Source organism: Labrus bergylta, chromosome 18 (assembly GCF_963930695.1).
Source record: "Labrus bergylta chromosome 18, fLabBer1.1, whole genome shotgun sequence".
Classification (NCBI taxonomy): Eukaryota; Metazoa; Chordata; class Actinopteri; order Labriformes; family Labridae; genus Labrus; species Labrus bergylta.
Window position 1 is genome coordinate 26248017 of NC_089212.1, and position 24180 is coordinate 26272196.

Sequence of the window (24180 nt, forward strand, 5' to 3'; positions counted from 1 at the left end):
AGACCGGAAAACAGGGTGGTGGGTAAGGGATATTTATTGAAGTGAGGCTGGTAAAGGCTGGTGAGGCTTGAATGAGAGGCTGGGTGGTGAGGCGCTGGAGCTCGATGGTTGGAGGTACTGGGGAAAAAAGAAGACAAGGGATAATTAATGACAGGTATCCAAAGCACAAAAAAGTCTACTGATACTGAGAAGCCGATCTACCACGATGTAGGCAGAAATAATCAGGCAGCTTGGGAGAGTTGAACCAGGGTATAAATGCTGCAGCCGGTGATTACAGATGACGAACAGGTGAGTGATTGCAGAGAGCTCCAGCAGCCAATAAGCCACACCCAGCCTCTGAAAGAAAAAAAACACAAGCACCAAACAAGGAAAAATACACAGAAATGTCCAATCACCACAAAAACAAAGGGTTATATTTCTGTAATTTTCTTGACTGAAATGTGTGAGAATTTTAGAGATGATGACAAATCCTGAAAGTGTAACAAACGCAGAAGTACTGCTGCTGATACGAAACCTCCTCCTGTTATATCAGATCTGGATTAGAAAAAAAGGCCGACATTGGTTAGTATGTCGTGGTACAGCTGTAAGGGGCTGTGGAGTGCAGCGCTGAGATGAAATAAAAACAGTATCAGCAGGTTTTTGTATTGAGGAGCAAAGTTATGAAGCACTGCGGTGCACACAGAAATACACCGCACTACTGCTCAGCTCCACTGCTTCTATTGTTAATGTGCAGTTCTGGCGTTCCAGTGCGCTCCCTTCAATCTTCACATGAACTCCATCTTCAGGATAGCCGTCTTTAACATTCAAGTATCCGAGGAACTGCATCTGTCTGTTCTTTAACTGTTTGTACCAGAGCATTCGGTTGTAGTCCTTGATTTCATGTTTACAGTTGATTTGGGGTTTTTCTCCCGGTTTGCTGAACATGTGCGTCGGCGTCTGCTCGACTATTTGGCTGAGGGACGAACCTGTGGGAAAAGCAACAGCGCACAGTCATGCTCAGTAAAAGGCTGCAGCTGTATGGATGAACAGAAATGAAGAACAACAAATGTGTAAACAGACTTTTCATTAGATTACCTGAGAAGAGAAAAACACTGAAGGTGAAACAGAAGAAAGTAATCATGATGCTGCTCTTCAGTTCACTCTGGTTATTGCTTCTCTGTTTTAGTCACAGAAAACCTCAGACTGTAATGTTGACTATCTCCGCCTCCTCTAAAGAACACTCCCCGTCATTATGAAAGGAAGCCACAGACCTTCTCTCATTCTCATTACTTCTTACAGCTCGTCCTAACAGCATGCCACACCGGCCAGCACGCTCTTTACTCCTGGAGCGTGCTTAGAGCCTGAAAGCAACGCAGCGCGCCGTTTTAGCTCTGACGTCTGCCCCACGATATCCAACACTATCCAACGCTCGCATGCTGTCTGTTAGTCAGCTTTTTTAAAAAGCAATACAGTACAGATTAACTGTTCAAACTTTGTACATAGTGTGCACCAAACGCTAGGCTACTGGCGCCCCATCCTAAATTAAATAGTTTGCTTGTTGTCACCTAGTCTTAAAAAATGCGTTTACCAATATGAAAGTAGCTGAAATGCAGCTGATGTTTTTGAGTTTTGATTAAAGTTTCAAGCTCTGAGAGGAAAATTAAATTAAAAAAGAATCAGGTGGTCATATTTGAGGTCCAGTTTGATTCTTCTTCTCTGTCCTGTGTTAAAGGTCACATATCCTCCTCCTCCTTTTCTTCAGTTTAAATAAGTCTCAGAGCTCCTCAAAACATGTGTGTGAAGTTTCTTGTTCTGAATCCACTCTGATCCTGTATTTGATCATGCCTAGTGCTGGGTGATATGGCCTAAATTTGATATCATGATATTTTTTTGCCTAATGTCGATATTCGATATGACTCGATATTTATCGCATTAAAGTTTATAAATGTAGCCTATAAAACTGAAACTCCACTGTCTAAAAATATATATATATATTTCAGTGATATATATATCACTGGCCCGACCATTGTAACCACTGGCCCAGGAACATTACTTTTGATTCGAAAAATAACAGTCACCAATTTACTCTTGAACCATTCTGATGCAAAAGTCAATTACAACTTTTATCAAATAAATTGAGCTCTAATTATAAAGATATTGTGTATTTTTCTTATATTTATGTGCTCATGTTTATTCACCATGCTGCTAACTGTAAGGGTCTACTTAATCTGATATTAATATGAGGCTGTGATAGATCTGGAGTCTCTCCTTCTTTCTTCTCTGTGAGAAACTCGTCATCCTTAGATCTTTACTTTAGGAGCTCTCTTAAGGGCTAAGATGCTTTGTGAATAACTTTACCAGGATCTAGTCTTTAACTTTAATGTGTTCCAGCTCCTCCAGCTGTCTGTCACTGTGGCTCAAACTTTTCTCCCTTCTGTTTTCGTCATGACCTGCTGTCACTCTCAACTTTTCTGGTGATTTTTTAAATTTGAAGATGTAAGATAGGCTTTTGTCGGGATCTGATGGTTTTAAAACCGTTTTACCAAACGTGTGTTTTAGTAAAGAAAACCTGCGCTAAAATCTGTGTGTGAGTGTAAAACTCCAGTGTAGTGAGTGCGCCTGCGGGAGTGACAGCAGTGAAGCCGCCAGCTGAACGTCCAATCAGCTGGACTCTGTCAATCATTCATCCGGGCCAGAGGGCCATTTATCATGTCGAGCCCTGCGTTATGTGCCCTTTTTTGGAAGTGTTGGGGTTGTATCAAGTCAACTTTGGTTATATTCTTTAATAATTATATTTAATTATTAATAATATAAATAACAATATCATCAGTATTGGGGCACCACCCTGAAACCAGGGAAATATAACCAAAATATCACTCAAATCAGTCTAAAATTAGTTACTTAATTACTAATATCATTAATAATTAATAACTATATTTAATAAATTGTGCGTGTGTGTGTGTGTGTGTGTGTGTAGATGAGAGAGAGAGAGAGAGAAAACAAGATGGTGGAGAGAGACAATGCACCATGTGGCTTCTTCACATGGTGACAAAATGGTGGACAACAAAGGAAGCCGTGTGGCTACCTTTTGAAATAGTTTGAGCTCTCTGAGATGAGTTCAGTAACTGTTACTTAAACACCAGAAAGCCAGTGGCCGGACTTTGATTCAACGGCGGGTACACTGGTCTTTCTGATTGTGAAAGCCGTTGACTGAAGGTAAACTAGCATAGCATTACACACATAGGTGAACACAGCAGTTCATTACAATAAAACAAATGCAGCAGCTTACAACAGATAACAAGCAGAATGTGACGTCTCGTCAACAATGATGCATAATCATCAGTGGTTATAAAAGAAACATAACTATTTCTGAAACTATTTCTGCCCAGACCAAAGCTCTTACTTGGGGTAACTCCTGGTGATCGTTGCAAAGTTGGTTAGATAGTGACTCTGTTGAATGTTAAATCAACAGATTCAGGCAGGGTTCCTTCATGGCAGATGGAGGAGGAGGGTAACGGGATTCAGATCTTCGACCAGAGTACTGCTCTAGGGTCTTCAGGTTGCAGGAGCCGAGTTCCTATTTAAGCCAAGAGGAGGAAAGGGTTTGTCTCGAATGCTGGAGTCCATCTTGTTGGAGAGGGTATCCTCTGGTGTCGGCAGACAACACTTGAAGAGGAGGAAGCAATGCCTGGTGATTACTTTTAAAGACTGGAGCTGCCTGTGGGTTTACCTCAGGCCTCCTCCAATGAGGATAGAGAATTCAGACGCCCCCCACCCCCCAACGTTTCACACCTATTTGTTAGTTTCTGTTGGGGGGTTGCTGGGCTAAGACCCCTTTGTTTAGTTGCCTCCAAAATAACTCTAGTCAGGCTCGAGACTGTGATACAGGCCTGAGTCCTTTGTCCCACACACATGGCTGAGGCCCAACAGAAGTAATTCGGCCTCGCTCGCATCTTTCTCTTTCTCCTCCGTGTTGGTCGCTTACAAGAGCTAGGCTACTCAGCGGCAGGAGTGGAATATCCGCCGCCCTTTCGTCTCCGCGCAACAAGTGCTTCCGCGAAAATCTCGCAGTGCAACGGAATATCGCGAGAAAATTTAAAACCTTTAAAAAATAAAATCGATGTTCCCTTTTCCATATCAAGGATTAATTAAATATCGATTGAATCGAGCCTCACGATATATCGTCCAGAACTAATCATGTCTATAAACCCCTCTATTTCAGCCCTGCTCAGAACAGGCGGTTTCTGTGTCTGCACCTTTAAATATGTAAATGAGCTGTGTGACCACGCCCCCTCTCTCGAAGGGCTTGGGTGTCTCTGTCTTTCTCGCTCCATGTCCTATTGTTTACAGTGAGAAGGCAGACTCAGAGGGCAGAACAAACACCTAGCTGTGGGAGTGTCACCCACCTGGGGGAGGGCCTACTGCCCTTTGTGATGTCATGAAGGGAAAATCTCCAAACGGCCTGTTTGAGCACACATTTTCTGAAAAGTGGAGCAGGCAAAAGACGGAGAGGATGGACTTGCTGAGATGTAGAAATGTGAAAGAGGAGGTTTTTGTACTGCTGAGCAGTGACATGCAGCACTGTGTAAACTAGCTGCACAGAAATAGACAGCACTGCTGTTCTGATTGACTCGCTCGATTATTAACGCGCAGTTCTTTCCTTTACTCGCGTCCCCTTCCATCTTCACTTTAACGTCTGTCTCTGGATTTGAGCTAGTTAACAACATATATCCCAGGAGCTGCATCTGTTTGTTTGACTTCTTGTACCAGAGGATTTGATTATAGCTTTGAATCTGGTGTGAACATTGTATTCTGGCTGGTTCTCCTGGTTTGCTGTAAATGTCTCTTGGAGTCTGGTGGACTTGGTCACTTGAAGAGGAAACTGTGGAAAAATAAAACCATTAAAGAATTAGTCCTCATGAACAGGAGTGTGACAGATTATCAAGAAAACTGCCATGTCTTTAAATCTATCTGCACACAGACTTTTCATTAGATTACCTGAAACCAGAAACATGTTCAAATGAACGATCAGGTAGAAGATGATCATGCTGCCTTTTCTGTTTGGTAATAATGTTTCTTATATGATACTCTCAGTGACTTTTTCCAGCCTCCTCTTGTCATAAAACCTCCTTTTTAGCAAACTGAACAGGTAGTCATAAGGTGGGCGGAGCCGTAGTTTATCCTCCTCCTCTTAGCATCACGTCAACCACAGACACACAACACCAGCTCAGTAAAAAGGCTGAAAATAAACCACATTATCAGAAAGGAAATCCAGGTGTTCAGTAGAGATGAAGAGGAGGTTTTTGTACTGCTGAGCAGTGACATGCAGCACTGTGGAAACTAGCTGCACAGAAATAGACCGCACTGCTGCTCTGATTGACTCGCTCGATTATTAATGTGCAGTTCTCTCCTTTATTAGCACCACCTTCCATCTTCACTTTAACGTCTGTCTCTGGATTTGAGGTGGTTGAATACATATATCCCAGGAGCTGCATCTGTTTGTTTGACTGCTTGTACCAGAGGATCTGGTTATAGTTATCGATCTTGTGTTTACAGTTGATTTTGGCATCTTTGCCTGGTTTGATGAAAATGTCCCGTGGAGTCTGGTCGACTTTGTCACTGTTCGAGGAGCCTGTGGAAAGACATCGACCAAAATCAAGACACAGTTTATAAGAATGAGTTCAAACTCAAACATCAAGTTAGAACTGAAGGAGCAGCACTTTACAATACAGCACAATATAAATCTATAAAGTGATGTAGACTGAACCTTCAAAGACGTTACCTGAAACCAGAAACATGTTCAAATGAACGATCAGGTAGAAGATGATCATGCTGCCTTTTCTGTTTGGTAATAATGTTTCTTATATGATACTCTCAGTGACTTTTTCCAGCCTCCTCTTGTCATAAAACCTCCTTTTTAGCAAACTGAACAGGTAGTCATAAGGTGGGCGGAGCCGTAGTTTATCCTCCTCCTCTTAGCATCACGTCAACCACAGACACACAACACCAGCTCAGTAAAAAGGCTGAAAATAAACCACATTATCAGAAAGGAAATCCAGGTGTTCAGTAGAGATGAAGAGGAGGTTTTTGTACTGCTGAGCAGTGACATGCAGCATTGTGGAAACTAGCTGCACAGAAATAGACCGCACTGCTGCTCTGATTGACTCGCTTGATTATTAATGTGCAGTTCTCTCCTTTATTAGCACCACCTTCCATCTTCACTTTAACGTCTGTCTCTGGATTTGAGGTGGTTGAATACATATATCCCAGGAGCTGCATCTGTTTGTTTGACTGCTTGTACCAGAGGATCACGTTATAGCTTTCAATCTGGTGTGAACATTGTATTCTGGCTGGTTCTCCTGGTTTGCTGTAAATGTCTCTTGGAGTCTGGTGGACTTGGTCACTTGAAGAGGAAACTGTGGAAAGATCAAACCATTAAAGAATTAGTCCTCATGAACAGGAGTGTGACAGATTATCAAGAAAACTGCCATGTCTTTAAATCTATCTGCACACAGACTTTTCATTAGATTACCTGAAACCAGTATAATGTTCAAGGTTATGCAGCAAACAATGATCATCATTCTGAATGTTCAGTCACTCCTGGTTCTGCCACGGCGCTCTTCAGTTTAGTTCATACCGTAGAAGGCAAGCCTTCGTATCAGCAAACTGAGGGGGGTGGGGTCATCACCTCCTGTTCTCAACATTGAACCCATTCACTGCTGCACACCATCTGAGGAGTACAAGAACACACCTACCTCCAGAACAGACTCACTCAAATCTAAGGCCCCCACGATTACCCCCACTCCCCTCACCTCCCCCTCCCCCCTGTCCCCCGCTGACCTGCACTCACACTGCTCCAGGACTAACCGGGCCTAAGTATGGTTACCTCTTGAACAAGCGTCGTAATACAACACATGCATGGCTTTATGTGATCATGAAGTGTGCTTAGTTTACAAGACTAGGCGGACTCGAGAAAAAAATGGAGAACAACACAGAGAACACAACAGCTACTTTACTGACTTTGAGGCTTGTTTTGAGTCAACTAAATTACAAAATAAAAGAGACCTGGGTGGAGTTCGCGTCCGCACATCCGAGTACAGTGCAGAGAACATGACAGCTACTTTACTACTACTATTACTATTACTACAAGGACGGCTGTGGCTCAGTGGGACGGCTGTGGCTCAGTTGGTAGAGTCATCTTCTTTCAACAGAAAGGTTGAGGGTTTGATCCCCAGCTTGTGTGTGGTGATTTTGTGGGAAAATAGTCTGAAATATACCTGGGTGCAGGGTCCGAAAATCACTTTTTGACTCACCGGCCAAGGTGGCAGGCAGATGATAAAATACACCGGCCAAAATAAAAAATGGTGTTTTTGTGTCCCATACACATACATTACAGTACATTTAATTAAAAAGGCATTATTTTTAATCAATAACAGATTTAAGTTATTTTATCAGATCAGGAAATTGAGAAATTGAAAAAAATATATTTGCTGGCCTTTATTTGATTTATTTTTTTATTATTTGTAGGCAGTAGTTCCCAGACCCTCCATGCAGAACTCTACTAGATTTTAGCACTTCACTTTCTCTTAAGTTCTTACTGAAACAGCTGAATGATTATTGGTTACACGTCTGTCAATCATCTTTAACAAAATGTGGACGTGTGTATTAAAGTCATGCTGCCCAGGTTAAATGATCACTCCTGTAAAACATTGCGGAGAAACAGTGCACCCTTATGGGTGTGAATAAAATCTGCCTCATGTCAGGCCAGCTGTCTGATTGAGTCATCCACAAAGTGGTTTATTGTTTGTCGTTCTGGTGGTGTCTCCTGTGGTGTTGGTTTTTGTTAAAGATGGAGAGTTTGTGCAGCACTGTGCTTCACTGGCAGCACAGAAATACACGGCGCTCTCTGATCCACTCAGCTTCAGGAGAATCAGACTTGACTGATTTTCACCATCACCACTCACATTATACAAGCCTTTGAATTGATCTTCTACAGTTGCAGAAGAGTAACGTACATATCCAAGCAGAGCCATGTCATGTTTCCCTTTAGACTGTTTATACCACTGGATCATTTCAAAGTTATTGTTTGAGTGGTTGCAGGTCAACTGGACTTTTTCTCCAGGGTGTATGACCAGCGCTGCAGGCTTCTGATCAACATGGCTCTTTGAGAGTTCTGAAAGAGACATTTAAAAAGAAGCAGCTTTAGCATTAAAAATAAACCTCAGTGAAAATATTATAGTCCAGTTTTCACAAGTTTGCTCTTATATTACCTGTTAAACAGAACGTCAGAGCTAATATGAGGAGTCTGAACATGATCCTGACACTGATGAAAACTTCAGAAGAAAGATGTCAGTGAACTGGCTGCATGTAAAGGAGGAGCAGCACGGGGAGGAGGAGGGGGAGGGGTCGACACAATGAGCCACCACGTGTCTTTAAAAGGGGATTTGTTCTTGTTTTGTTGTCACAGTTTTGATTCCTTTATTAAAAAATATCTAAAACAGGACTAGAAAACGGCCGTGCCTCCCTGAAGTAATCTTTGTGTCAACATGTTGCCTCCTCAGAGTTGATGGTCTAACAGTAACATTATAATGAGAATGGGTGCGTTTACATGGAAGGTCGTGGGTTTGATCCCCAGCTTCTGTAGCCACATGTCCGATGTGTCCTAGGGCAAGACACACAAAGTTGCTCCCACTGCTTCGTCGTTGGTGTGTGAATGTGTTTGGATGTGATTGGTTACATCTGATGGTTTAACAGCCTCTGCTATGAACTTGAATATCCAGGTTTTGATCAGGTTTTTTTAAGTATACTGTTTTTTGTGTTTGTGCATGTAAACATCAGATCCTGATTTCAGGAACTGTGGATAAGCCCTTAACCGGATTTTAAGAAAGCCGGTTTTCCACCTGGAGAACTCAGAAAGAAACACACTGTGTCATCGTCTAACCCCGGTTTCTGACAGCTACCTACTACCTGCGCAGGCGCGGCCTCAGCCAAGTGACATATCAGCAAAACAAACATGGCGGTGGCAATGAGAGCGTCTCACTTCTGGAGAAGTGAGAGACTTCATTTTTGTCTTTCAGTAATAAAAGAATGAAATATGAATCAAAACGCTGAGTTTAAATTCTGTGGTGAGCAGGCTACAGGACGCAGTTGCTCCCTTGTCCTACGCGGTGGCAGAGACAGGCTGACACCGAGGTGACGAGGACATGTTTCATCTTTCCCAAATCAAGTTCAAAGAATCATTACAGTATCAGAAAGATCGACTGAAAACACGAGCCCGCAGACAGGGGAGCTAAAAAAAACACTATGTATTTATTGGCCTTTGAGAATTGCGCAGCAGTTTTTGGTTTGTTGGGGGGGGGGGGGGGGGGGGGGGTAATGGAACTGATAACTTTTACTATTTTTAAATACCGTGGGATACCTTATAACTGTATTACCACCCGAGCCGACATGTTTCCTGCCACAGCCTACGTGAGAGGAGTGAGATGCAGGTGTATCCCTCTTCTTATCTGTGAGTTCATTAGCTGATGATCACTGAGGGTTTTTGTAGAGAGGAGGAGGAGGTCGAGTTACTGTGTGTACTAGCTGCACAGTAATACATGCCGCTGTCTTCTGCCTGTCTGAGTTTCACTACATGAAGTTGTGATTTCTTCGAGCCATCTCCAGACACATTGAAACGTTCTCGGAATTTATCTTCAACGACTGCATTTGTGTACTGAATATATCCAATGAGGTTAAGGCTGGAGTTGCCTGTGGGCTGCTGGTACCACAGTATGACATTAAATGAACTTATAGTATGGCTGCAGCTGATAGTTGTTGAACCATCAGGACTTCCAAATATCGATGGAGGCTCTTGTTTGACGTCTTTGGCCTGTGACTGACCTGGATTCAGAGAGAAAAACTTTATAAGACAGAAGTGATGACACAGAATAATAATTATCAAACAGATTGAATATAAACCTACAGGAGATGCAGAGAAGCCACAGAATGATCCGGATCATTGTTCCTCCTCTCTGTGTCTGGTTTCAGCGACAGACTGAACTGACCTGAGAGGGGAGGAGTCGGGGGGGGGGGGTAGCAGAGAGAATCACTCCCATGATTCCCCACCAACTTCATCTGTCTGTTATGGTTTTGATTAAGAGCCCCCTGGTGGTAGAATTGACATACTGTGCGTTTAAAACACTAAAACATACTAATGTCACTTTGCCTGATATTTATTAAATATTTGTTTTAAATGTGTTAAAAAGAGATTTTTATCTTTTTAAGTTTATTTTCAGGATGCGGTGATCTACTGTGAGATCTGAAATCACAGTTAATATAGAATACATGTGTCAATTTAAATAGATCATCATTACACCACTAGTGAGCAGTCACATGTGTGAGGCTATACAAAGTTATTTAACCACTGAACATTCACCACCACCAACACATTCACAATAAAATGTTACGTAACCCGAGGCTTTCCTCGGTCAGCTTCGAGCACTCTGCCGCTACGATAAGGACTACAGCCGCCGTACACGGGTGGGCGACATAACTGCTCGGCTACCCAGCGCCTCGGAAACTTTGATTTTAAAGGGCTGCTTAGGCAAACTCAAGAAGATTTAATTTAAAACAAATTGAAACATGATTGGAAACTTAATATGAAATGACTTGAGCTCTGAATTGGATTCTTCACATTTCAAGGACATAAATTCATAATATGATCGATACCCTGTCATTGCACATTTTCTGGGACACTGATGGCTGTGAAAGAACTATTGTGCACCCAGAGCTCCCCCTATAGATAATCAAACACTGATGTCTTTAATACATGTATTCATCAGTGGGGTATTTGTACAGCTGTCAGAGTCACCTGCTTCACTGTGTTGACTCACAGCACAAAAATACACTCCACTGTCTGCAGGCAGCAGCTTCTCCACAGTCAAAGATCCAGTCGAGAAGTTGTCCTTCTTTGCAGGAAACTTGTCCTCACTGAAGTCAGACCAGTACTGAGGAGGGGCAGATGGTCTCGTAAAAACGATTTGTTGCATTGTCTCTCCTGGCAGCTGTCTGTACCAGTACATCTGGAAATAAGTAGCACCTTTAGTGTGCTCACAGGTCATTGTGGCAGACTGACCCTCGTCCCCCCACAGCACAGCGGCCTGTTTCACATCACTCCCGTCGATTACACCTGTGGAGGGGGAAAACAACATGTCAAAATGAAGGTCCTCTGTGTGATCAACAGTAAGTCCTCAGCCTCATAACGTAGAGTACCTGTGATGCAGAGCAGAGCTGCAGAGAGCTTGATCAGAACAGCTGTGATCATTGTTGTGTTCAGAGCTGAATGATCTGAGAGAGAAGAGTCTCTGACAGTCTGTGAGGTGGGAGGTGTGAGCCTAGAGACCAAAGATGGCAGCACCTACAATCAGCTGTCACTCATGGGAGTGTCACTCCATTAGGTGAACAGGTCCAAAGTTATTACTCATTATGAAAGAAAACCCTGATTCTGATGACATTCAATTCAGGAGCCTGCAATCAATCTGAATCCTTTTTCACACTCCTGCTGAATATTTCCAGAAAATAGAGAGTCCGCCCCTGAAATCCTCTGGGTTTCCTGTTCACATACATGCACTTCACAGCAAGAGATTCTCCCTGTCTGGGGCGCTGGTGGGGCAGTGGTTTGTGTGCATGTCCCATGTATGAAAGCTGTAGTCTTCCAAGCGGGCGGCCCAGTTTCAAATCCGACCTGTGGCTCCTTTCCTGCATGTTGTTCCCCTCTCTCTCTCTCCCCCATTTCTGACTCTGTCCACTATCCTATCTCTCAAATAAAGGCCCAAAAATAAAGAAGCATCAGAGAATGATGATATGACGACATTTGTATCTTTATATCAATGCTGCGTTTAATTGGACGTATTCATAGTGTAATGGTAATTTTCCAATTTTTTCCTTTGCTCCAATTATTGCCATTAATACACAGGTAGGGGTGAAGTCTTACGCAGATGTAAACAATGATTTTCCAGCCGTTGAGTTGAGTTTATTGAAGTGACTTGATGGAGATATGAGAACAAAAAACATACCATTTCCAGTGAAGCGTAGCCAGTAGAATGAATGAATTGTAGTTGGTCTGAGTGCTGGTCTGAAACATGAATGCCGGTCTGTTGAGAACTGTCTTTGCTCCCCGTACTTGTGCCTTCCCTTTCCTGTCACCTGTGCTACTATATATACACACCCCTGTGCATTCAGTGTCCCTAGTGGAAAATAATATATTCAGATAAATCTAATTATAAAACATGCCAATGATAAACACAAAATGGCTCCGACACATAGTATCAGAAAACAGTGTGACTGGTTGTTTGACCTGAACGTCAGAGATCACATGTTATATCCTGAATAATATCCGATGCTTTCAAATATGGACGTGACCAGACTTCACACGGACATTTTAGTAGGGGGCTTGCAGGATGAATTCTGGGTAATATCAGGATGAAGTTGGCTGTCGGCGTTCACACATGCAGGTCACTCAGAACATTTCAGGAATGTTTGTGCACGTGTTGAAACACCTTTATCGACACATCATCATGAACAAAATTTACAGTTTCATTTATTTCAACTCACAAAAAAATCCAAAAACAGGAATCAGATAATTTCATAACGAGACTCTCTGACATTAAAATGGAAAAAAAAACAGACTCTGTTGTGTTCATTATGAAGCGCTGCATTTTATATCTTTGATTTAAAAACTTGTGTTAGCAACAAGGTCATGTTTTTTTAGGTGCATTGAGTTACTGACAGAACTCAACTGTGCAGAAAGCATGGAAACACCCCTTTGCATAACATTTATTTTTACACATCCACACCAACATCCCGGGTTCCTCTTCAGCCCAATAACTCAGGAAAGTCTGGAGAACCTTTAGATTTGTTTCATAAAGAACAATCATTTTAAAAGTAGCTTGAAGATTAAAGGTTTGCTAACTTCATACACAGACATGAACACTGAGCAGATTTCCCAGAATCCTCTTGTGAGGCGTCGGCTCTGCTCTCAGTTCTTCTGCTTCGCCCCCTGGAACAAACAGAAAGAACACCACGTCTTTATTATTCAACTCACAGATCCCAAAGCGGTCAGAGGAGAGGATTTAAACTGGAGCTCACCTGAAACTTGAGCAGCAGAAAAGCTACAAACGCTCCGTAGAAACAGCTCTTCACGATGAACACGCTGTACGTCAGTTTGTCGCTCTGCGTGACCTTCAGATATGAAGCATGAAGCATGAATTGTTTGACAAATTGACCCTCGTACCTTGGGGTACTTTTCCCATTTTCAAACCCAATAAGGGTCAGCGGCTGGCCGTCGTTTCTCTGCTGATACCAGAGCATCAGCGGACGTTATCATCATGTCTGCAGGTGATCTGGACCTCAGTGTTCTCCTTCACTATCTGTGGAGGAGACTGCTCAAATGAGACAGCACACACCTGACATGTGGAGGAAACAGATTTAGAAACGGTTATAATTCAAAATAAAAATAGTTTAGGATTGTTTAAAATCAAATAAATGTGTGTGTGTGTGTGTCTGTGTGTGTGTGTGTGTATACAATGAGCTGTGCCTCCACCTGTTGGTTGAATCCTTTTTTTCAGGACCCTGCTGTATTTCATTTAGCTTTATATTTATACTTTTGTTTTTTGTTTCCATGGTGTAATTTGCAAGCATTGAAATGATTAAACCTTCTTAAAATGGTAAGCTGTAGAGAGGGTATCTGCATGCCATCAGTTACAGCTGGTCAGTGGCAGAAAGCACTTACTGGTGTCAGGAATAAGAAGGGAGTGAGCAGTTAGCAGTTTTAATTCTGCTGAAAGTGTCGTCTTTTCAGTCATGACAACTTATGTGTGCAATTAAGGCAGTGCATGTGTTACACCCCTGTACAGCGTACTGTAAGGGGAGAAATAAAGAAGAAAGAAACAAACACGTTGTTGCTGGCTTTCAGTCAATGGTGTAATGAATAATATGCAATAACACATCATATTATCATTGTACAATATTATACACTTGCAGAGTGATATTTCTTTAAACTGTACCATGTAACTGTAATTGTTCAACTGACCGATACAACTTAAATAACACACTCTCAGTAGACGCACTACACGTGTCTCTATTGCGCTCTGTCTGTGTGATTCAAGCTAGCATGCACGCATCACGGCAAACACATTCATGCTTAAACTGCTTCATAAACATACTGAAATTACTTTGTATATTTGTAAAACATATCACTAACTTGTTCCCGGAAACTTACAACACATTTATACTTGGTTTTATTCACTTTTAACCAGTATTCTTACCTGTAAGGGGAGAAATAAAGAAGAAACAAACAAACACGTTGTTGCTGGCTTTCATTCAATGGTGTAATGAATGACGCTCAGACAACACGCTCCCCCTGCTGGCGTAAAACCGGAAGTGTAAAACAATAACAAAAGCTTAAGACCAAACCAATCAATTACCGATATGCTTTTAAACTTAACCTTAGCAGCATGAATAAACATTAAATTATAACTAGCTTTTTAGCATTTTTAAAGGATATACAACGTAGACACTAGTTTTAACATGTATTATTAATTTAACTTAGTGCACAATCTTATATCCATTACACATGCAGTTATTTCACTGTTACCAGTTTATACAATATTCTTGTATGTGTATTTAGAGGTGAAGAGACCCTAAAAAACACAGGTGGTGACAAAGCTAATGGAAAGCTGGTTGTTGTTTTGCTTTGGTCTGCATTGAGAAAAAATCTTTCCACTAATTTGGCTGGAATGGAAAGCTCAAGGAACGTGTTTAACACCAGGCATGCCTTTAAATCTCATTTAAAACTGTTATGATCTTAAAGGTTTTTAAGTGGACCCAAAAGCAAGACCGGAAAACAGGGTGGTGGGTAAGGGGTATTTATTGAAGTGAGGCTGATGAAGGCTGGTGAGGCTTGAATGAGAGGCTGGGTGGTGAGGCGCTGGAGCTCGATGGTTGGAGGCACTGGGGAAAAAAGAAGACAAGGGATAATTAGTGACAGGTATCCAAAGCACAAAAAAGTCTACTGATACTGAGAAGCCGATCTGTCATGGTGTAGGCGGAAAAAATCAGACAGCTTGGGAGAATTGAACCAGGGTATAAATGCTGCAGCCGGTGATTACAGATGACGAACAGGTGAGTGATTGCAGAGAGCTCCAGCAGCCAATAAGCCACACCCAGCCTCTGAAAGAAAAAAAACACAAGCACCAAACAAGGAAAAATACACAGAAATGTCCAATCACCACAAAAACAAAGGGTTATATTTCTGTAATTTTCTTGACTGAAATGTGTGAGAATTTTAGAGATGATGACAAATCCTGAAAGTGTAACAAACGCAGAAGTACTGCTGCTGATACGAAACCTCCTCCTGTTATATCAGATCTGGATTAGAAAAAAAGGCCGACATTGGTTAGTATGTCGTGGTACAGCTGTAAGGGGCTGTGGAGTGCAGCGCTGAGATGAAATAAAAACAGTATCAGCAGGTTTTTGTATTGAGGAGCAAAGTTATGAAGCACTGTGGAGACTAGCAGCACAGAAATACACCGCACTACTGCTCAGCTCCACTGCTTCTATTGTTAACGTGCAGTTCTGGCGTTCCAGTGCGCTCCCTTCAATCTTCACATGAACTCCATCTTCAGGATAGCCGTCTTTAACATTCATGTATCCGAGGAACTGCATCTGTCTGTTCTTTAACTGTTTGTACCAGAGCATTCGGTTGTAGTCCTTGATTTCATGTTTACAGTTGATTTGGGGTTTTTCTCCCGGTTTGCTGAACATGTGCGTCGGCGTCTGCTCGACTATTTGGCTGAGGGACGAACCTGTGGGAAAAGCAACAGTGCACAGTCATGCTCAGTAAAAGGCTGCAGCTGTATGGATGAACAGAAATGAAGAACAACAAATGTGTAAACAGACTTTTCATTAGATTACCTGAGAAGAGAAAAACACTGAAGGTGAAACAGAAGAAAGTAATCATGATGCTGCTCTTCAGTTCACTCTGGTTATTGCTTCTCTGTTTTAGTCACAGAAAACCTCAGACTGTAATGTTGACTATCTCCGCCTCCTCTAAAGAACACGCCCCGTCATTATGAAAGGAAGCCACAGACCTTCTCTCATTCTCATTACTTCTTACAGCTCGTCCTAACAGCATGCCACACCGGCCAGCATGCTCTTTACTCCTGGAGCGTCCTTACAGCCTGAAAGCAACGCAGCGCGCCGTTTTAGCTCTGATGTCTGCCCCGCGATATCCAACACTATCCAACGCTTGCATGCTGTCTGTTAGTCAGCTTTTTTAAAAAGCAATACAGTACAGATTAACTGTTCAAACTTTGTACTCAAGTTTCTTATTCTCCTTTTTTAAACCCTCAATTCATTTCTTTTTTTAAAGGATTTTTTGGGGGCTTTTTATGCCTCTATTTTAGAGATAGGACAGTGGACAGAGAAAAAGCGTGGGGAAAGGAGCCACAGGTTGGATTCGAACCCGCACCGCCTGCTCTCAAGGGCTTAAGCCTCTGTACATAGTGTGCACCAAACGCTAGGCTACCAGCGCCCCATCCTAAATTAAATAGTTTGCTTGATGTCACCTAGTCTTAAAAAATGCATTTACCAATATGAAAGTAGCTGAAATGCAGCTGATGTTTTTGAGTTTTGATTAAAGTTTCAAGCTCTGAGAGGAAAATTAAACTGAAAAGAATCAGGTGGTCATATTTGAGGTCCAGTTTGATTCTTCTTCTCTGTCCTGTGTTAAAGGTCCCATATCCTCCTCTTCCTTTTCTTCAGTTTAAATAAGTCTCAGAGCTCCTCAAAACATGTGTGTGAAGTTTCTTGTTCTGAATCCACTCTGATCCTGTATTTGATCATGCCTAGTGCTGGGCGATATGGCCTAAATTTGATATCATGATATTTTTTTGCCTAATGTCGATATTCGATATGACTCGATATTTATCGTATTAAAGTTTATAAATGTAGTCTATAAAACTGAAACTCCACTGTCTAAAAATATATATATATATTTCAGTGATATATATATCACTGGCCCGACCATTGTAACCACTGGCCCAGGAACATTACTTTTGATTCGAAAAATAACAGTCACCAATTTACTCTTGAACCATTCTGATGCAAAAGTCAATTACAACTTTTATTAAATAAATTGAGCTCTAATTATAAAAATATTGTGTATTTTTCTTATACACAATATTTTTCTTGAATATTTATGTGCTCATGTTTATTCACCATGCTGCTAACTGTAAGAGTCTACTTAATGTGATATTAATATGAGGCTGTGATAGATCTGGAATCTCTCCTTCTTTCTTCTCTGTAAGAAACTCGTCATCCTTAGATCTTTACTTTAGGAGCTCTCTTAAGGGCTAAGATGCTTTGTGAATAACTTCACCAGGATCTTGTCTTTAACTTTAATGTGTTCCAGCTCCTCCAGCTGTCTGTCACTGTGGCTCAAACTTTTCTCCCTTCTGTTTTCGTCATGCCCTGCTGTCACTCTCAACTTTTCTGGTGATTTTTTAAATTTGAATTCTGATGTAAGATAGGCTTTTGTCGGGATCTGATGGTTTTAAAACCGTTTTACCAAACGTGTGTTTTAGTAGAGAAAACCTGCGCTAAAATCTGTGTGTGAGTGTACAACTCCAGTGTAGTGAGTGCGCCTGCGGGAGTGACAGCAGTGAAGCCGCCAGCTGAACGTGCAATCAGCTGGACTCTGTCAATCATTCATCCGGGCCAGAGGGCCATTTATAATGTCGAGCCCTGCGTTATGTGCCCTTTTTTGGAAGTGTTGGGGTTGTATCAAGTCAACTTTGGTTATATTCTTTAATAATTATATTTAATTATTAATAATATAAATAAAATATAATTAAACTATGTTTAATCAGTATTGGGGCACCACCCTGAAACCAGGGAAATATAACCAAACTCAGTCTCAAATTAGTTACTTAATTACTAATATTATTAATAATTAATAACTATATTTAATAAATTGAAGGCGTGAAATCCGTACACAAAGCCCTCACACCCAGCTTATATCACAATGCAAATACACCAGTAACCACAAACAACTGCTCTCTTAAATTATAACAGAATTTATTTAAACAAAGCAACATCAATCCAAAATCAATGAACTTAATCAAACAAATAACTATCATAAACTAATCTAAGCAACAAACATTATCAAGCAAGTCTTGTGAATGAGGTGTGTGTGTGTGTGTGTGTGTGTGTGTGTGTATGTGTGTGTGTGTGTGTGTGTGTGTGTGTGTGTGTGTGTGTGTGTGTGTGTGTGTGTGTGTGTGTGTGTAGATGAGAGAGAGAGAGATAGAAAACAAGATGGTGGAGAGAGACAATGCACCATGTGACTTCTTCATGGTGACAAAATGGTGGACAACAAAGGAAGCCGTGTGGCTGCCTTTTGAAATAGTTTGAGCTCTCTGAGCTGAGTTCAGTAACTGTTACTCAAAAACCAGAAAGCCAGTGGCCGGACTTTGATTCAACGGCGGGTACACTGGTCTTTCTGATTGTGAAAGTCGTTGACTGAAGGTAAACTAGCATAGCATTAAACACATAAGCGAACTCAGCAGTTCATTACAATAAAACAAATGCAGCAGCTTACAACAGATAACAAACAGAATGTGACGTCTCGTCAACAATGATGTATAATTATCAGTGGTTATAAAAGAAACATAACTATTTCTGAAACTATTTCTGCCCAGACCAAAGCTCTTACTTGGGGTAACTCCTGGTAATCGTTGCAAAGTTGGTTAGATCGTCACTCTGTTGAATGTTAAATCAACAGATTCAGGCAGGGTTCCTTCGTGGCAGATGTAGGAGGAGGGTAGCGGGATTCAGATCTTCGACCAGAGCGCTGCTCTATAGTGTCTTCTGATTGCAGGAGCTGAGTTCCTATGTAAGCAGAGGAGGAAAGGGTTTGTCTCGAATGCTGGAGTCCATCTTGTTGGAGAGGGTATCCTCTGGTGTCGGCAGACAACACTTGAAGAGGAGGAAGCAATGCTAGTTTACCTACAAACCAAGATGGCAGCGCGAGCGCATCGCGAGGCCCAGCGTCTCTCTCAGATTTGCAATTTTGCAGTAATTTTATTGTTAATTTTGGGTCTGTTCGTACGGAACAGCCTCGCCTTAACATCCTACACCCGACAGGAACTTTTGGATATTGGAATACACCTCCCTGACGATCTAATCAACAATCTTCGACTCATACCCGAGATCGCCAAAACACCCGAGGCTACGCACTCTACCCGGCCGGGCGGAAGTGCTCGCAGGCGGCGTCGAGACCGTAAACAAAGGCGGGGGAAGCGCGGAGGTATAAGAGCTAAGCTAAAGCTAACACCGCACCGTCTCCCGTTACCCAGCATTTTCCTCGCTAATGTGCGGTCTTTGGTGAACAAAATGGACGAGTTACGACTTCGCATCATCCACAGTAAGAGACTTATGGACTGTAATGTCATGATCTTCACGGAAACATGGCTAAACAACGGAGTACCGGACGATGCTATCAAGCTAGCCGGTCGCCACACACTCCGAGCAGACAGAACAGCAGAGGACTCCGGTAAGACCAGAGGAGGAGGGCTGTGCATCTATATTAACAAAGCTTGGTGTACAGACTCTGTCATTATTGGGAGACACTGCTCAGCTAACCTTGAGTTTCTCATGGTTAAATGTAGACCTTTCTATCAGCCAAGGGAGCTCAGCTCCACTATTGTAACTGCAGCCTACATCCCCCCTGATGCCGATGCAAAAGCTGCTATGAAGGAACTTTACACCGCTATCAGTAAACAACAGACTGCTCACCCGGAGGCTGCATTTATAGTTGCAGGTGATTTTAATCACTCAAACTTAAAGACAGTGCTCCCTAAATTTCACCAGCATGTTTCCTGCAATACAAGAGGAAACAAAACTCTGGACCATGTTTACACAAACATCACAAGAGCCTACACCACGACCCCCCTCCCCCACCTGGGACAGTCAGACCACCTTTCTTTGTTCCTCATCCCCAAGTACTCCCCACTCATCCAACGTGTGAAGCCATCAGTGACAACTATTAAAGTGTGGCCAGCGGGGACAGACTCTGTACTTCAGGACAAGTTCCATCACACAGACTGGAGTATGTTTGCTTCTCAGGCTACCTCGGGCTCTCACACAGACATTGACACCTACACTTCTTCTGTGCTGGATTATATCAATACCACCATCGACAGTGTTACAACATGGAAGCAGATCACCACGTACCCAAATCAGAAGCCATGGATGAACAAGGAGGTGCGTCTCCTGCTGAAGGCCCGCAACACCGCCTTCAGATCAGATGACGCAATGGCCTACAGCGTATCCAGGGCAAACCTGAGGAGGGGCATCATCAAGGCCAAGCACTGCTACAAGCTGTGCGCCCAGACGCATGTGGCAGGGCATCCAGGCCATCAGTGACTATAAACCCAGAAACTCCACCCCGATAACCACAGATGTCTCCTTCCTGAACGAGCTAAATCACTTTTATGCTCGTTTCGATAGAGACAACAGGGAGACGCAGACCACGACCAGACCTCCTGCAGACAACCAGCCCCTCTCACTCACCTCCACAGACGTCCACGCTGCACTGAGCCGGATCAACGCTCGAAAGGCTGCTGGTCCAGACGGCACCCCCGGGCGCGTGCTTAGAGCATGTGCGGAGCAGCTCACTGGGGTTTTTACGGACATCTTCAACCTGTCCCTCGCCCAAGCAGCTGTGCCAGCATGCTTCAAAGCCACCTCCATTGTCCCAGTGCCAAAACACTCCAGCCCGACAGGCCTGAATGACGACCGCCCTGTAGCACTCACACCCATCATAATGAAGTGCTTTGAGTGACTGGTCCTAGCACACCTGAAAAACTGCCTCCCACCCACACTGGACCCATACCAGTTTGCCTACCGCAGCAATAGGAGTACAGAGGATGCAGTTTCCACTGCGCTGCACTCTGTGCTCACACATCTGGACAATAACAACACATACGCACGAATGCTGTTTGTTGATTTTAGCTCAGCATTCAACTCTGTCATCCCCTCCAAGTTAAACACGAAACTCGGAGACCTGGGCTTCAACGCCTCCCTCCGTCACTGGATAATGGACTTTCTGACCAACAGACCCCAGTATGTTAGGTCAGGACATACCTGCTCCACCACCATCACACTCAACACAGGCGTACCACAGGGCTGTGTGCTGAGCCCATTCCTCTACTCCCTCTTCACCCACGACTGCAGACCTGTACATGGATCCAACACCATCATTGCGGACGATACGGCGGTGATTGGCCTCATCAGCAACAACGATGACACAGCCTACAGGGAGGAGGTACAGCATCTGGCCGCCTGGTGTGCTGACAACAACCTGCTTTTCAACACCAGCAAGACGAAGGAGCTCATCGTGGACTTCAGGAGAGAAAGAGGAAGCACGCACAACCCCATTCACATCAACGGGATGGCTGTTGAACGTGTCTCCAGCTTCAAGTTCCTGGGGACCCACATCACAGAGGACCTCTCCTGGTCCACTAACACCTCCAGTCTGGTTAAGAAGGCTCATCAACGCCTCTTTTTCCTGAGGACACTGAAGAGACACCACCTGTCTTCAGCTGTACTGATGAACTTCTACCGCTGTGTGATCGAGAGCATCCTGACCAGCAGTGTCTCAGTCTGGTACGGAAACTGCTCTGTCACAGACCGTAAGGCGCTACAGCGGGTGGTAAAAACCGCCCAGCGCATCACAAGGTGTCCACTTCCTGCCATTGAGGATGTCCAAAGAAAACGCTGTCTGCGGCGAGCTCACGGCATCCTTAAAGACTCCTCCCACCCTGCCCACAGACTGTTTACCCTCCTGCCCTCCGGTAGGCGCTTCAGAAGCCTCCGGACCACAACCAGCAGACTGAGGAACAGCTTTTTCCCCAGAGCTGTCTCTCTACTGAACTCTACCCCCCGAACTCTGAACTCTGTCTCTCTCTCTCTCTCTCCCTCTCTCTCTCCGCCCCCTGCTGACCCCCCCCTTTCCCCTGCATATCACCTCACACCCATCATCCCCCCACCACTCCTCCTGGTCACACACACACATCTCTCATCCACCTGTATTATTGTATTATAGTTTGTTCATATCACCTCAATAAGTTATCGACCTGTACAATATGTCCATATTCTTTATATTATCTGTAAACTAGTATAGCATGCTCACTGCACCTTAATCTGTATATTATAATCCTAAAAATACACTTATATTTATAGCATTTATTTATATTTATAGCATCCCATTAATCCAGCCATCCATATATCCCTAATAATTCACTTTTTTTAGTCTACATCTGTAAATTTTGTAATTACTGTACATAGCACAGACTCTTGCACTTTCTGCTTATTTGCACTTCTGGTGAGATGCCAAACCTCATTTCGTTACTCTATACTTGTATATGTGTAATGACAATAAAGTTGAATCTCATCTCATCTCATCTCAATGCCTGGTGATTACTTTTAAAGACTGGAGCTGCCTGTTGGTTTACCTCAGGCCTCCTCCAATGAGGATAGAGAATTCAGACCCCCCCCCCCCCCCCCCACACACTTTTCACACCTATTTGTTAGTTTCTGTTGGGGGGTTGCTGGGCTAAGACCCCTTTGTTTAGTTGCCTCCAAAATAACTCTAGTCAGGCTCGAGACTGTGATACAGGCCTGAGTCCTTTGTCCCACACACATGGCTGAGGCCCAACAGAAGTAATTCGGCCTCGCTCACATCTTTCTCTTTCTCCTCCGTGTTGGTCGCTTACAAGAGCGAGGCTACTCAGCGGCAGGAGTGGAGTATCCGCCGCCCTTTCGTCTCCGCGAAACGAGTGCTTCCGCGGAAATCTCGCAGTGCAACAAAATCTCGTGGAGCAACAGAATATCGCGAGAAAACTTAAAAACTTTAAAAAATAAAATCGATGTTCCCTTTTCCATATCAAGGATTAATTAAATATCGATCGAATCGAACATCACGATATATTGTCCAGCACTAATCATCTCTATAAACCCCTCTATTTCAGCCCTGCTCAGAACAGGCTGTTTCTGTGTCTGTACCTTTAAATATGTAAATGAGCTGTGTGACCACGCCCCCTCTCTCGAAGGGCTTGGGTGTCTCTGTCTTTCTCGCTCCATGTCCTATTGTTTACAGTGAGAAGGCAGACTCAGAGGGCAGAACGAACACCTAGCTGTGGGAGTGTCACCCACCTGGGGGAGGGCCTACTGCCCTTTGTGATGTCATGAAGGGAAAATCTCCAAACGGCCTGTTTGAGCACACATTTTCTGAAAAGTGGAGCAGGCAAAAGATAGAGATGATGGACTTTTCAAATCCATATAGAAATCTATTTACTATTTTATTTTATTAAATAAATATATATATTACTCGAGCCAATAAGAATCAAGCAGCCACTCTGAGGGACCCTTGATTGGGTCATCAGCTACACTATCACTCACTATAAGGAATGGAATCCAATTAGTGTGATGAGACGATTTAGAAGTACTAATGTAACTTCCTGTTTATAACAGGATGTGGGAGGATGAGTGTAGTTTGTCTGGCTGCTCATGACAAACCTTCCCTTCTTATAATATCTGATCTTTGTGAATGGGTCGACTGAGGGGGGTTAACGGCTGATTCCAGGTGTGAGTGGGGGCTGTGAGCTGTAATGCTGAGATGTAGAAATGTGAAAGAGGAGGTTTTTGTACTGCTGAGCAGTGACATGCAGCACTGTGGAAACTAGCTGCACAGAAATAGACCGCACTGCTGCTCTGATTGACTCGCTCGATTATTAACGTGCAGTTCTCTCCTTTACTCGCGTCCCCTTCCATCTTCACTTTAACGTCTTTCTCTGTATTTGAGGTGGTTGAATACATATATCCCAGGAGCTGCATCTGTTTGTTTGACTGCTTGTACCAGAGGATCCGGTCATAGTTATCGATCTTGTGTTTACAGTTGATTTTGGCATCTTTGCCCGGTTTGATGAAAATGTCCCGTGGAGTCTGGTCGACTTTGTCACTGTTCGAGGAGCCTGTGGAAAGACATCGACCAAAATCAAGACACAGTTTATAAGAATGAGTTCAAACTCAAACATAAAGTTAGAACTGAAGGAGCAGCACTTTACAATACAGCACAATATAAATCAATAAAGTGATGTTGAC

The 24180-nt window shown here is 43.1% G+C and overlaps 1 protein-coding gene, 1 long non-coding RNA gene and 1 gene segment (V, D, J or C); all 3 read right to left on the reverse strand.

The window, feature by feature from the left end:
- Positions 1-657: 657 nt before the first annotated feature.
- Positions 658-1120, reverse strand: LOC110003136 (T cell receptor beta variable 16-like). The segment is given in 2 exon segments: positions 658-965; positions 1075-1120. Coding segments are annotated over 2 exon segments (354 nt in total).
- A 3449-nt stretch (positions 1121-4569) lies between these two features.
- On the reverse strand, positions 4570-6735 carry LOC109978570 (uncharacterized). Its single transcript, XR_010664655.1, has 4 exons — positions 6512-6735; positions 5762-6395; positions 4978-5611; positions 4570-4861 (listed from the first exon to the last, which is right to left on the reverse strand). It is a non-coding gene; the product is annotated as an uncharacterized lncRNA (long non-coding RNA).
- Positions 6736-12880: 6145 nt separating this feature from the next.
- LOC110005538 (uncharacterized) overlaps positions 12881-24180 on the reverse strand; it is a 46883-nt gene continuing 35583 nt past the window's right edge. Inside the window, exons 2-6 of the mRNA XM_065966673.1 lie at positions 23751-24050; positions 15555-15821; positions 14855-14967; positions 13105-13335; positions 12881-13015 (exon numbers count right to left, since the gene is read on the reverse strand). Coding sequence (XP_065822745.1) covers positions 12995-13015; positions 13105-13335; positions 14855-14967; positions 15555-15821; positions 23751-24050 — 932 coding nt within the window. The 3' untranslated portion in view covers positions 12881-12994. The remainder of the gene's footprint in view (positions 13016-13104; positions 13336-14854; positions 14968-15554; positions 15822-23750; positions 24051-24180) is intronic.